General features: G+C 45.0%; 1 protein-coding gene across 5 annotated transcripts in view; it reads left to right on the top strand.

Moving 5' to 3' along the window:
* Positions 1 to 13842, top strand: part of LOC121273276 (formin-like protein 3) — a 194775-nt gene that overhangs the window by 91640 nt on the left and 89293 nt on the right. For all 5 annotated transcript variants that reach the window (XR_005941969.1, XM_041180340.1, XM_041180339.1 and 2 more), the window contains exons 2-3: positions 9565 to 9648; positions 12953 to 13033. Coding sequence is in view for 4 of the 5 variants with exons in the window: in XM_041180340.1 (XP_041036274.1) it covers positions 9565 to 9648; positions 12953 to 13033 (165 nt within the window). In the remaining variant the exon portion in view is untranslated. The remainder of the gene's footprint in view (positions 1 to 9564; positions 9649 to 12952; positions 13034 to 13842) is intronic.

Below are 13842 nucleotides of genomic sequence, written 5' to 3'. Positions count from 1 at the left end.
GCCCCTGATTTAGGGGTGAGAATGTGGGGCTAAGCTGTGTGTAATTCAGCCACCTTCTAGCAAAATAACAGGCAAATGGACTAAAAATGATACCCGCCTTAAGTGCTTTGGGGCAAGGGGCCTGTCTGGTGCCAGCATTTTGCACAGAAAGACATAGCTGAATATTCACATAGGACTTTTCATATCCTCAGTACGAGCCAAAGTGGCAGACAATACATTACTTTTGAAGTGTAGTCAGTGGTGTTTCATGTACAGCCAATATGCACACTGCAAGGCCCCATGATGCGATGAACAATGAGCTAATTTATTGAGGGATAAAATATTGGCCAGGACACCAGGGAGAACTCCCCTGCTCTTCTTTGAAACAGTGCCATGGGATCGTTTAGGTCTACCAGCGAACAGATGGGACCTTGCCTCGATGCCTCATCTGATAGAGGGCACTTCAGACAGTATGGCTCTCTCGCCCAGTACTTCAGTGAAGTGTCAGTTTAGGTTATGTGCTCAAGGTTCTGGACTGGGGCTTGAGTATCTACCTCTGAGGTGAGAGTGCTACCACCTAAGTCATGGCTGGCATTTATGATAGTATTGTACCAATACCAGTAAAAACCGATCATCTGACCAATATCTCATCGCTGTTAGTGGAAGCTTGCTGTGCTCAAATGGGCTGCTGCATCTCCCATGTTACAACAATGGCTCTACCTCAAAAAGGTCAAGTCCTTCATTGGCTATGAAGTGCTTTGGGGACAACCTGGGAGACTGCGAAAGCTGCTGTACAATTGCATTTTCTGCCTTTCATGACCTGAATCCTTAAGAGTGCACGTGTGTCATGAGCAGGATATTTTACTGAAGGAGAGCTGTTTATCCCAACAGAGATAGAGTATTCAGAAAGCACGTCGGGTAGTGTGAGGGATTAAGTCGGGCCTGCACTTCCTCTGCCAAAAAATAGCCTTAGGGATGTCGAGGGGAAAAGATTCATCCATCGCATGGCTTGAACTGAATCCACTTTTGTGAGAGAGACTAATGTCTCGCCATTTCCCTGCAGCAGCCAGCCATAGCCTCCCTTGAGGGTTGTCCTCGCTTCCTGTGGGAGAAAATAGGTCTAAGTAAACAGTTGAATTATAATAGCTAAATTCAAAGACCACACAGTCTTCACTTCAGAGGCGAGCGCATAATTCAGATTGAACCTGTGTGCTCATTTATGGGGGCAGCCATTTTGGTTGCTTTCTTCCCTTTCATGCACATACAGTGTCCGAGATTATTATTGGTCAAATCTCCTGAAAAGAAAATGAAGCCATTGGAGAAATGAAAAGAAACAACAGAGGGAGTTTAAAATGGGGCCCTTAAAATTGTGTTCTTCGTTCCCACCAGCCTTACATTCACCACCGCTGGTTTGGCAGCAGATGAGGAGCTCACTAAACTCGGGTGAGTGCCTCATGAGCAAATGCAAATCTCAATCCCATGGTGTACTCAATGCATTTGAACTCTGGCCTGAGTGGTGAAGCTACCACAGCTTGGACTGTCTAGTTCTGGTTGACCCATTCCTCAAGGCTTCACCATGTGACCTCCTGTCCTGTCGAATGGCCTTTACCCCTTCAAAATTTTTATAACTAGTAAGGGAAAGTGTTCAAAGTAAATGGCAGGGAGCAAGTGCACATTTGTTTCTTTAATGCACCTATATTTCTCAGGGGTTAATCACAGTAGTGTCTAGGAGATGAATCTTTAATGTGTGAAGCTGGATCACTGGTGTCCAGTGTGTAACTGAAACCAGGAGCCCCCCCTGTTGACTGATCTCTGTCATAACAAAATGTACTGTCCTGAAGATTGTGACTTGTGCTGGTTCTACCGTTTCATGATGTAACCGCTCTCTGCTACTTTGTCTCAAAGAACCATTTAACAGGGCTGAGTCAATAGCCAATTGAATCATAAGGGGAGCTGAGTAGGGTTGCCAACCCTCCAGGATTGCCCTGGAGTTTCCAGGAATTAGGGATTAATCTCCAGGACACTTCTGAGAGCCACCAGGGAAACATGGAACCATTGAAAGAAAAATTGTTTTTTTTTCCATTAGTCTTTGAACATTATTTTTTTTTATTGCTGTAAAAAGGTACATGCTTTTGAAGCTTTTCATCTTGCACCCATCAGGCTAGATGCAAGAGTACCAACTTTCAAAGAGAGCAGCAGTTTATACTGGAGGAGAAAATGGCTCTGGTTGGCAAGTAAACTCTGGTCAAGGCACTGCCATGGAGAATGCACCAGGGAACTATTGCCCCCCAACGTTGTGGTTAATTCAAAAAAAACGCAATGTCTTGACATGTTCCTTTTGCATGCAAAGGGCAGGTCCCTGCACATGAATATATGTAGTTTCTAGCTTATATTTTTAAACAAATAAATTGGAGCTGGAATGCCGTGGGATGAAACCTTTAGGAACGCATCTAACCGGAGTTGACGATCTAGGGCCAAGTCAGATGCTCCACCGAGGGTTACTTGGGTCCTTGTTAATATGTTCTTGTTGCTCTTGCTCTCGCCTGGGGAGCCTGAGTTTAATTTTAGTACTCGTGCTGCTATCCCAGCCAAGATCAGCAAACACAATAGAGGTTAAGAATCAAAATTGGGGACCTCGGGTGTGTGTGGTTCAGGGCCACATCTCATGATACCAACCACTGAGCTGTTCAGGGAAGACTATTGACAATGTGATATTGTCATTTTTTTTCCCCGCTATTCGGTTTACAGATTTGTAAAATTACAAGGGCCCTTTCAATACTGGCTTGTGCCAATAACGGTTTATTAATTTTTATAATCCAGCCTCACTTTCGCTGCTGCCTGCAAAGGCTTGACCGTTGCTCTCTGGAAAGGTTACCACTTAATTCCAGCTTCCAAAATACCCACGTTCCTGTCCCATGGCCTTCCTGGGTTTTCCGAATTCAGCCAGGCTTCTGAGAGACTTTTCAGTAAAATGGGGCTAATTTCAGACAAAAGGCTCCTTTCACCAAGGTTGGCAGATCCACCTTGTTTTGCAGGGGAGAGCCGGAGTTGGAAATTGTATAAAATGCATGTTCTTCATATAAACATGTTGATCGAGGTGAAGAAATCCAATCCTGTTCACGTATAACTGGCCAGGAGAGACCTTAATATATTGCTCGTTGCCAGACCTGCACACAGTAGGAATGGCAGAGCTTGGCAGCCAGCGAGTGTACCTTGTTATTACAGCAGAGATACCAGCTTTGTGTTGAGATTCAGGGCCGCATCACCCCCAGCCGTGCACTTCCCCTCTCCTCCCACCCCTCCTTCGTGTTCTCCTTTCTTCACCCTTGCAAAACGAGTGCACGGATTTATTTCCTCTTCTGTTTAGCTGAACATTGAGGCAGTCGTGGTGACTGTTTTTCTACCCCTCTGCTAATGGTGGGCTAGGGGTTGGGAGTTAGGGAGGGGTCAGTCCTTGTCAGTTAACAGCCATTTGAAACCCTTGTCTCAGAAGCCCAGAGCTTGAGTACTTAAATTTTGGCCAGTTTCCCACTAACTTGCCCAAGTGATCAACCTTCACATGTTGGCATAGATGGTGAGCATTGACTGCGGAGGAAGTTGATACTGAGTCCAATTCTGTTCCCACTCAACATCCAGACATGCGCTTTTCAACATGGGGGTCACTGGAGAGGGATAAGAAGTGAAAATCCTGCCTCATTGCTCTCCCCTCTCTCCTTCCTTCCCAATCCCAAGCCAGTGGGTAATGGCACGACCTGGACCATCCTGAGGCTTGAGATCAGCTAACTCATGATGGACACAATTCTCATCCTTGTTTACAAATCAACTCCATGGCGTTGTCACCCCCTATTTCTGTAACCTCCTCCAACTCTTTGAGTTATCTTCACGCCTCTGATTCTAGCCTCTTGAGCCTCCCCAATTTTCATTATTCCACCATTGGCAGCCATGCCTTCAGTTTCCTTGTCCCTTTTGCAGAGAGCCAGCACAGACATGATGGGCTGAATGGCCTCCTTCTGTGTTGTAACCATTCTATGATTCTAAACTCTGAAATTCCCTCCCTAAACCTCTCTGCCTCTCTACCCCTTTCTCCTCCTTTAATTCGCCCTTACAACCTGCCTCTTTGACCAAGCTTTTGGTCACCTATCCTAATATCTCCCTATGTGGCTCAGTGCCAAACTTTGTCTACACTCCTGTGAGGTGCCTTGTGACATTTTACCATGTTAATGGTGTCACCGAAATGCAAATTATTGTTGTTGCAAACTGAGGATCAAACTTGGAGCCATTTTAATCTCCTTGGCTTAGTGCTATGTGAGCTAATGACTTGACATAGCACAGAAGGAGGCCATTCAGCCTGTGGTGTAGGGACCAAGCAAGGGAGCTCACTGGGAGGCTCCCTTTGATATCCGATATGGCAGAAAGCCTCCGTGAATGTTATGAGGGGAAACACGGAGCTGGGAGGGAGTTAATTCTGCCCAGAATGCGTTCTGTTCAAACGTGAATCGAGTGCACAAATTCAGCGGCTGCTGAGGAAATGAATTGTACAATCCTTGGATTGAGCCAAACCGTGGGCTTCAAGTGGGCTCGATCAGAATTTCTAGTTCATTGCATTCTTCCTACATGAGCACTCGTCATTATTATATTTTTAAAAAAGCAAAATGCAGCAGTTAGTCATCACTAGGCATGTTCTGTGAGACACACTCACTGTGTGGCTTTCAGCAGCCCCTGTGCATACCAGACAGGAAATGATGTCGTTTGCATTATTAGACAATTTTGAAAGTCTCCCTTCTGAGATGGAAATGCTGCTTTGAGATTTTATTTTTCTTCTTCACCATGTTTAAGGCTGCCCAGACTACCAATAAAAGCAACCTGAAACTGGGATGATTTCTTTGTTTAATTCTGCCCCCAACCACCGCACCATCACCAGCCCTTTCAGCCATTGTTGAATCTTAAAGCACAGTAGGAGGCCACTCGGCCCATTATACCTCTGCTGGCTTTTTGCCAGAGCTATCTGATTAGTCCCATTCCCCAGCTCTTTCCTTATTGCCCAACCATTTCCCCCCCCGCCCCTTTCAAGTATATATCCAATTCCCTTTAGAAAAATTATCATTGGAATCTGCCCCCTCCACCTTTTCAGGCAGTGCTTTCCAGATTGTAACGCCCTGCTGCGTTTATTAAAAAAAAGCCTCCTTTCCCCTCTGTTTCTTTTGCCAATGATATTAAACCCATGTCTTCTGATTGCTGACTCTCCTGTGATTGGAAACAGCCTCTCCCTACTTGATCCAAACCCAAGTCACCTTTTGCCTCTCTCCCGGTCTAGAACATGGGTAATAAAGTGGCAGTGGCCTGGCTAAAGGCTCTCTGACCATCCTCTTCCCTATGGTTGAGGGAAGGGTAAGCGGGTCACAGAGTACTCTGGTTCCTTTATTTTCTTCCCTTCTCTCCTGAAGGCATTGACTCCTTGCTGACCAACCAATGCACAGCTGTCCATCATCCTTCAGTACCCCCCCTCTTTCTTTACATGAGTCTTGATGGCAAGATATTTGACTCTCCTCACTGAACACTCAAGCTCACACATAAGCACATGTTCTCTTGCACATGCTCACAAAAACAAAGCTGAATCTGTATAAAACACTGGTTAGGCCTCAACTGGAGCATTGTTGTCCGATTCTGGGCACTGCACTTTAGGGAGGATGTGAAGGCATTAGAGAGAGTGCAGAAAAGATTAATGAGAATGAATCCAGGGATGAGGGACTTCAGGTACATGGATAGATTGGAGAAACTGGGGCTGTTGGCTGTAGGGAAGAGAAGGTTGAGAGGAGATTTGAGAGAGGTGCTCAAAATCATGAGGGGCCTGGACAGAGTCAATGGGGAGAAACTGTTCCCATTGGTGGAAGGATCAAGAACCAGAGGGCAAGATTTAAGGTGATTGGCAAAGGAAGCAATGGTGACATGAGAAACTTTTTGAATGGCGAGTGGTTAGGATCTGGAATGTTGTGGCTGACGGCGTGGTGGAAACAAATTCAACTAAAGGCATTCGTAAGGGAATTGGACAGTTATTTTGAAGACAAAAAAAATTACAGGAGAGCTATGGGGAAAAGACAGGGCAATGAAGACTGGCTGAGTTGCTCTTGCAGAGAAGAAGCCAGCACAGAGACTATGGGCCAAATGGTCTCCCTTCAGTGCTGTAACCATCTGAAAGTAGTCAAGATCCAGAACTGTGGCCCATTTTTCCCATCCTGCTCCAGCCCCTGAGATTCTTATTGCTACACTGATTGATTTGAGATTGAATGTGGGACCGCTTGACAAAGGTCATCCTCCTGTTGCAAATAATAACCAAGCTATTGAGAGATTGTTATTTTTAAGGGAATAAAGTCCATTGTTATTGCATAACTTCATCTGTGACACTTGAGCTGAACCAATTCAATGATTTGTTTTTAGTGCTTAGTGCTTGGCTCAGAGTTCTTGGTTCAAGTTAACCTTGAGTAAATAGATTATCCAAGCTGAGATTCGGTTTGTAAACTGTTGGAGGAGGGGTTTGGCTCATCTACAGCCAGATGGTTTTTGGGTTCAAATGCCAAGGTTGTCTGTTACCTCTGATCCTCCAGGATTGTGTTTAATAACACTTCTGTGACCAGGCAATTCAATGAGGTACCTCTCGATTATTAGAGCCCTTCTGATCCAGGATGATGGACATCAAGACTTCCTCTGTCTGTCTGTTCTTCCTACACCCTCAGTGAGCCAGCTGGGAAATGCCAAAAGCAGATTAATCCTGCATGATCCAAGATTCCTGATAGCCAGGGAATAGGAGGCAACTGAAGTGCATCAGGATCCTTGGCCTGTTTATCACACACAGCTCAGGACCAAGAGATCAAACATTGTCCTCCCTTTTATCTCAGCAGTTGCTATCTTTCTTGAAGATTGGGCTTTGCAAATGCCGTTATTGGATGAAGGTGATCAGCAGGATTTCAGTTCTGTATAAATACCTCCTTGGGTTCAGCAGTCACTGCATAAATGGTTGGAGTGTCTTAATTTTATGGGAGTTGACTTGCGTGACTCGATATCTACTGGGTGCAGCAGTGGGCCCCAGGCGTGTAACAATGAAATTCCCTTTGTGACGTGGACTGGATTTTCATGCCGTTCACTCATGTGTTTCCTCAGTCTCTCCAGGGGCAGACTGAGACAAGGCCTGGTTTGAATTATTGAACTGCTTTATTGTGCAGTAAGGTGGATGTACAGAGCAATAGTTGAATCACTTGACGCAACCTGCTCCCACAAAATAATATGAAACTAATAAATACACCATGCTACCCTGCTTCAGTGGGCTATCTGACCTCACTGAAGCAAGAGGTCTGCTAACTATCTTAGTATTTTGACTCTCTGCCTTAGCAAAGGCCCTGGTGGCTTTTCCCTTAACAAAAGACAAACTGCTCTTTAAAGCCAGCTGACTCAAAAGCTTTGAATGGGAAGGAAGCAAAGATATTTGCCTTCTGACTTTGGCAACTCTGTGTGGGCCAATAGAGCTCTTAATCAAACCTGCCTACGTGTGGGCAACCATTCCAATGAGCTCCATGCCAAACTCGGAAAAGAAAGAATGAGGTGCTCCAATCTGTAAGGTGTAATGTTTGCTGGAAAGTATTTTAACAAGCCCCATTGGCTGAGGTCATCCAGCCAGATGGCTTTGTCTGGCTTCAGATGTGTGTCTCAGCATGTGGCCTGTTTGAGAAACCTGCCCTTTACAAGTGAGCTTCAATTTAGAAGCACATTTTAACCCAACTCTTTACCTAGACCCTTTCCAATCAAAAATGGTCAAAACATCCTGAAATGTGATGGCAATTAACGCCTACAGCATACGTCTTTAACACCAGTGTGTTTGCATAGTGACCAATCATACAAGTCAGGAGATAACCTGTAGGTCGTGTGCCAGCCTGCCTTATCTGGTAACACTTGGGCTTCTGAGTTGAAAAATTGTCGGTTCGGGTTCTATTCCAGGATTTCATATTCCTTTGGAAAGAAAGACTTGCATTTATATCATGCTTTTCACAACCACCAGCTGTCTCAAAGGGCTTTATAGCTGATTTACAGCCAACCTTTTGAAGTGTAGCTGCTGTTGTGATGTAGGAAATGCAGCAGCTCATTTGCGCACAGCAAGATCCCACAGAGGGCCTTGTGATAATGACCAGAAATTCTATTTTAGTGATGTTGATTAAGGAATAAATGTTGACCTGGACACTGGGAGAGCTCCCCTGCTCTTCTTCTTTGGAATAACGCTTTGGGATCTTTTAACATTTACCTGAGGGGGCAGACCAGGCTTCGGTTTAATGTCTCATCTGAAAGGCGGCTTCTCTGGCAGTCTTTCAGCACTGCACGTAAGAGTCAACCTTGATTTTTGCGCTCAAGTTTTGGAGTGGGACTTGAACCCACAACCTTGTGACTTGGAGACAAGAGTGCTGATGACTGATCCACGATTGACACCCAAGCTGCCACCCTTCAGATCAGATATGAAATCCAGGCCCCCTCTGTCTTTTCTACTGGTTTAGGTCAAATTAAAGGTCCTGTGATGGCAAAGAGGTGTCTTGGCGAGCAATCTTTCCTCGGTCAACACCGTCAGAAATAGATGAACTGATCGATCGTGTTGTTTGGAAAACCTCAAGTGGCCACCATGTTTAACAGCAGTTCATTTATTGCAAAGCTCTGCTGGTGTTTGAGAGCTGGGATGAGACGCTACATAAATGCAAGTCCGTTTCTTCTCACTATTTGACATAGGCATAAGCTGCACAAAGTAATTTAGTATCCAGAGCATTGGGAGTTCAGTATCAGTATTGTATAGTAAAAAAAATGTTCTTTTGGTTTCAATTGCTGGTTGGTATGTGTGCTAATGATGTGACTCGAGTATTCTCGCAGGCCCAACATAGCCTGTCTCTTTAGTTTTTATCTTCTTTGCTGCAGCATGCAGTCCTGTTAGCCAAGGCTTTGGCATAGAATGTTAGGGGTGGTGGCTGAACTCGAAAGTCTGGCTTAATCAGCATGGCAGAACAATGACATTGCTGGAGAGAAACTCTTCAGATCAGGCACCATGACATGGAGGGGACACAGACTCAACATCGACCGCCCTGATGAGATTCTGAACTTCCGCCTCTGGTGTGGACAGTTGGTTAGCAGCGATCATTCACCATGCTGCCCGTATCTTATTGCACACTCGGTCCTGCTCACCCATTGGCCCTCTCCTTGACAACCTATGGGCCAACAATCTCCTGAGCGTGCTGAGAGGAGGGCTGATGGCATTTGAAACAAGGGGGTGATTTTCAACATGCCACCAAGGTATAAAAGTGGCATTTTGGATCGGGTGCCCCACAATAGAAGTGCCCTGATTGTCATTGCTATCGATTTAATGAAAATCAGGCAGCTACCAGAAAGGGCACCTGATCCACAGTGCCAGTTTTACACCTGGGGTGACCAGCTGAAAATCTACCCCAGATTTTTGAACATCGCTCAGTGATTATGTTTGTGTGCATACATGTAGGAGTTCACTTTAATTTTGTCAATCTGTCCCACTGGAAAATAACAGCACTGTATCTGTTTGCTTTGCAGAACTCTATGAACCTTCCACCAGATAAAGCACGGTTACTACGACAGTATGACAATGAGAAAAAATGGGATCTCATCTGTGACCAGGTACTTAGAATCCAGTCATAAGAACATAAGAAATTGGAGCAGGAGCAGGGCCTTTGGCCCCTCGAGCCTGCTCTGCCATTCAATAACATCGTGGCTGACCTGATCTTGCCCTCAACTCCACTTTTCTGTTTGTTCTCCATAACCCCTGACTCCCCTATAGCTCAAGAATCATTCTATCTCAGCAAGAATATATTCAATAACTCAGCCTCGACACTTCTCTGGAGTAGAGAATTCCAAAGATTTACAACCCATTGAGAGAAAGAATTCCTCCTCGTTCCCATCTTAAATTAATGACCCCTTATTCTGAAATTATGCCCCCTCATTCTAGATTCCCCCCATGATGGGAAGCACCTCAGCATCTACCCTTTTAAGCACCCTCTAAGTCTTACATATTACACATATTTCATTCTTCTGAATTCCAATGAGTACAGGCCCAACCTTTCCTCACAAGACAATCCCTTCATCCCAGGAATCAGCCTGGTGAACCTTCTCTGAACTGCCTCCAATGCAAGTATATCCCTCTTAAGTGAGGAGACCAAAATTGTAAACTGTATTTTAGATGTGGCCTCGCCAATGCCCTGTACAGTTGTAGCAAGGCTTCTGTACTTTTATTCTCCTTCTCCCTTGCAATGAAGACCAACATTCTATTTGCCTTCCTAATTACTTGCTGTACTTGCATGGTAACTTTTTTGTTTCATGCACAAGGACACCTAGATCCTTTTGTACTGCAGCATTCTGCAGTCTTTTTCTATTTAAATAATATCATGTTGTTCTATTCTTCCTACTAAAGTAAATAACCTCACATTTTCCCACATTATGCTCCCATCTGCCAAATTTTTGCCCACTCTCTACCTATCTATATCCCTTTGCAGACTGTGTCCTCACAGCTTGCTTTCCTACCTATCATCAGCAAGTGTGGCCACAATACAGCCTGTCCTTTCATCCAAGTCATGAATATAGATTGTAAACAGTTGAGATCCCAACACTGATCCCTGTCGCACTCAACCAGTTAAAATTTGCTAACCTGAAAATGACCCATTGATTACAACGCTGTTTCCTGTTAATTACCCATTCGTCTATCAATGCTAATATACTACCTCCAACACCATGAGCTCTTTTGCAGTTCCGTGGCACCTTATTGAACACCTTTTGGATACCCAAATGCACTACGTCTACTGGTTCCCCTTCATTCACCTTGCTTGTTTTATCCACAAAGAGCTAGAATAAGTTTGTCAAACATGATTTCCCTTTCATACAATTCAGTAGAGTCAACTTGGTTTTGTTATGATTTTCCAAATGACTTGCTTAATAATGGATTCCAACATTTTCTCAATGACAGATGTTAGGCTAATTGACCTATAGTTTGTTGTTTTCTATCTCCCTCCTTTCTTGAATAGAGGTCTCACGTTTGTGATTTTCCAATCTGCTGGGACCTGTCTAGCCCACTTAAGATATATAGAGACCTCCAGTGCTGTTATCCTTGAGCATTTTTGTGGGAGAGGTTGGGGGATGGAATGTTACCTTGGAACACTTGTTCAGGAATACGTTTTCCGTTGATGAGCTTCTGTTCCAGGCCCCACACTCTCCCCTCTTCAGGGAATGGCTCTATTGACATGAGACTTGTCAGGGATCGGCTGTGCCATCAACTCCATGGATTAGCATCCAGCTTGGTCCTCTGTGCCAGCACCTGAGCCACTCAAACTCTACTGGCCTAGGATTGCTGCATCGGAGAAGTTCGCAGGCCCTGTTTCCAAAAGGCTCCAGTGCAGGGTTCAGACATGGGCAATGAGGTTGGGCAAAATTGGTCAGCCTGGGCCTTAGGCTCACAAGGCCAAGTTTTTGGATACGTTCTCCCATTAAGGAACCTCAGCAGGCAGCAGCAGATATAAATCACAGCTGGCTGTCAATGATTTTCTGCCACTCTTTTTAATGGATGGAAAATAGTGGGGAAATGCATGTGCAGTTCCATAATAAGCACTCCTGGGGGGGGGTGAGGCTCCCCAATAGGAGTACCCATTTGAAATATTGGCCGATGAGTTTAGATACACGATGCTGTAATATCCATTCTGTTTGCCTGCCCCCCCACCCCCCAAAAACCCCCACATAGCCCAATGGACTACAAAAACTTGCATCTCTAACAGTAAAATATTAGAAGGCTCTTCACAGGAGTGTTATCAAGCCTGAGTGGATGCTGAGTCATATAAGGAGATATTAGGGCAGGTGACCCAAAGCTTGGTTAAAGAGAGTGATTTTAAGGAGCATTGGAAAGCAGGAGGGAGAGAGAGAGGCGGAAAGGTCAAGGAAGGGAATTCCAGTGCTCAGGGCCTAGATAGCTGAAGGCATGGTCGCCAGTGATGGAACGATGAAAGTTGAGCATGCCCAAGAGACTGTTTTCACCAGAATTATGAATGCTGCTTTAGAAAATCTAGGCTTGCATTGCAATGAAGATTCAAACTTGTCCCCTCCCACCACCTCATCGAGTAAATGTGCTTAATCGTAGCTAACAGTTGACAGACCCTGGTTCAATTCTTGGTCTGTCCTGAGTAATCTATTCTCAAAGCTGCTAATCAGCTCGAGGCAATTACTGGTGGCCTCGCATCTCTGTTTTGGGGAGGGTTTCTGTCCCCAGATCACTTGTCAGTGGGAAGCGAATATGTGGACACTGAGCAAGGATGGAATTGGGCTTCGTTGTGGTGCTTCCTGTGCCTGAATAACCTGCCAAAACTCCGTGGCTTGGCTCGAAAATGGCCTCCTAGGTGAGGCGTCCCAGTGTGAGTCAGCACCTTTTAGGAGGGGAGACAAAACTGGGGTGGGGGTTAAATACTCCAGGTACAACAACGTCTGCAATGATTCATACTACCTGTATGTTTATCTGTTGTGACATAGCATCATCCAGCCCAATGTGTCTGTGCTGGCTCTTTGGTGGAGCAATCCAATTGGTCTCTCTCCCCTGCTCTTTCCCCAAAGCCCTGCAAATATTTCCCCAAGTCCCTTTTGCAAGTTACTATTGAACCTGCTTTCATGCAGTGCATTCCAGACGATAAGTCACTGTGTAAGGAAATCTCTCTTCATCTCCCCTTTGGTTCTTTAGCCATAAGCTCATTATTCTAGGTGTGAAGTGAAAACATTTTATTCTCAATATTGAAAAGCTGGATTGAGGCAAATTTACAAATGAGCTGCTCCTCATTTGCCAGGTGCATTTTGAAGAAAGCTTCTCGTTTTTCTCTCTCTCTTTTTTCTCTCTGTTGTGTTTGAGATTAAATGACCATTTGATTGTTTGTTTTGTTTCTGTCTGCATTGTCAGGAGCGCTTTCAGGTGAAGAATCCTCCACATACCTACATCCAGAAACTGAAGAGCTACTTGGACCCAGGAGTCACCAGGAAGGTAAAAGGAACTTTCATTACACACTTGTGGATAAAGGGCTTGTTATGCAGAGAAAGTCTGTCAAAATGGTGGCATGACACATGAGCTGTGTCTATTTAAAAATATTTTCTATGAAGGCATATAGCACTGTCCTTTCATCTTTGGCATTGAGGAGATGATTGCAACCCTCCCAGTAAAGTGCTCAGGTTTCTTTATCTATCCTTCAGCTACCAGAAGCCTGCCCCCACCCCTGGCGATTTTGACTTGGGAGCTAAATGTCCGCCCAGAACCGCGGGGTCCTTGATGACATTTTCAGATCGTGGCCTGGTGATGACATTGGACACTGGCTGCTATCTTAATGCTGGTGTGCTGAGTTAAGACAGGCGGCTTTCTTGCCTGGTAATAAAACAGTTGGCATTGTTCTCAACCTGGGAATACTGGACGTCAACACAGTAATTTTCTGATGACTTATTCCTTGAGAGGAGTCTTGCCCATGGAGAACACAGGCCAGAAATTCCAGTCAGAATCCAATAGGGCCTCTCAGCAAGCAAGAGTCCCCAATTGAAGTAAATGTCAGAAAACAACTTGTTTGCTGCCAAGTGTTTTTTTTTCTTTCATGGGATGTGGGTGTCTCTGGCAAGGCCAACATCCCTAATTGGCCTTGAACTGAGTGGCTTGCTAGGCCATTTCAGAGGGCAGTTAAGAATCAACCACAATGCTGTGGGTCTGGAGTCACATGTAGGCCAGGCCAGGTAAGGACGGCAGATTTCCTTCCCTAAAGGACATTAGTGACCCAGACGGGTTTTTACAACTGATAGTTTCATGGTCAC

Source organism: Carcharodon carcharias, chromosome X (genome assembly GCF_017639515.1).
Source record: "Carcharodon carcharias isolate sCarCar2 chromosome X, sCarCar2.pri, whole genome shotgun sequence".
Taxonomy (NCBI): Eukaryota; Metazoa; Chordata; class Chondrichthyes; order Lamniformes; family Lamnidae; genus Carcharodon; species Carcharodon carcharias.
Note: the sequence above shows the minus strand (reverse complement) of the source record. Positions and strands in the feature narration are given on the sequence as shown.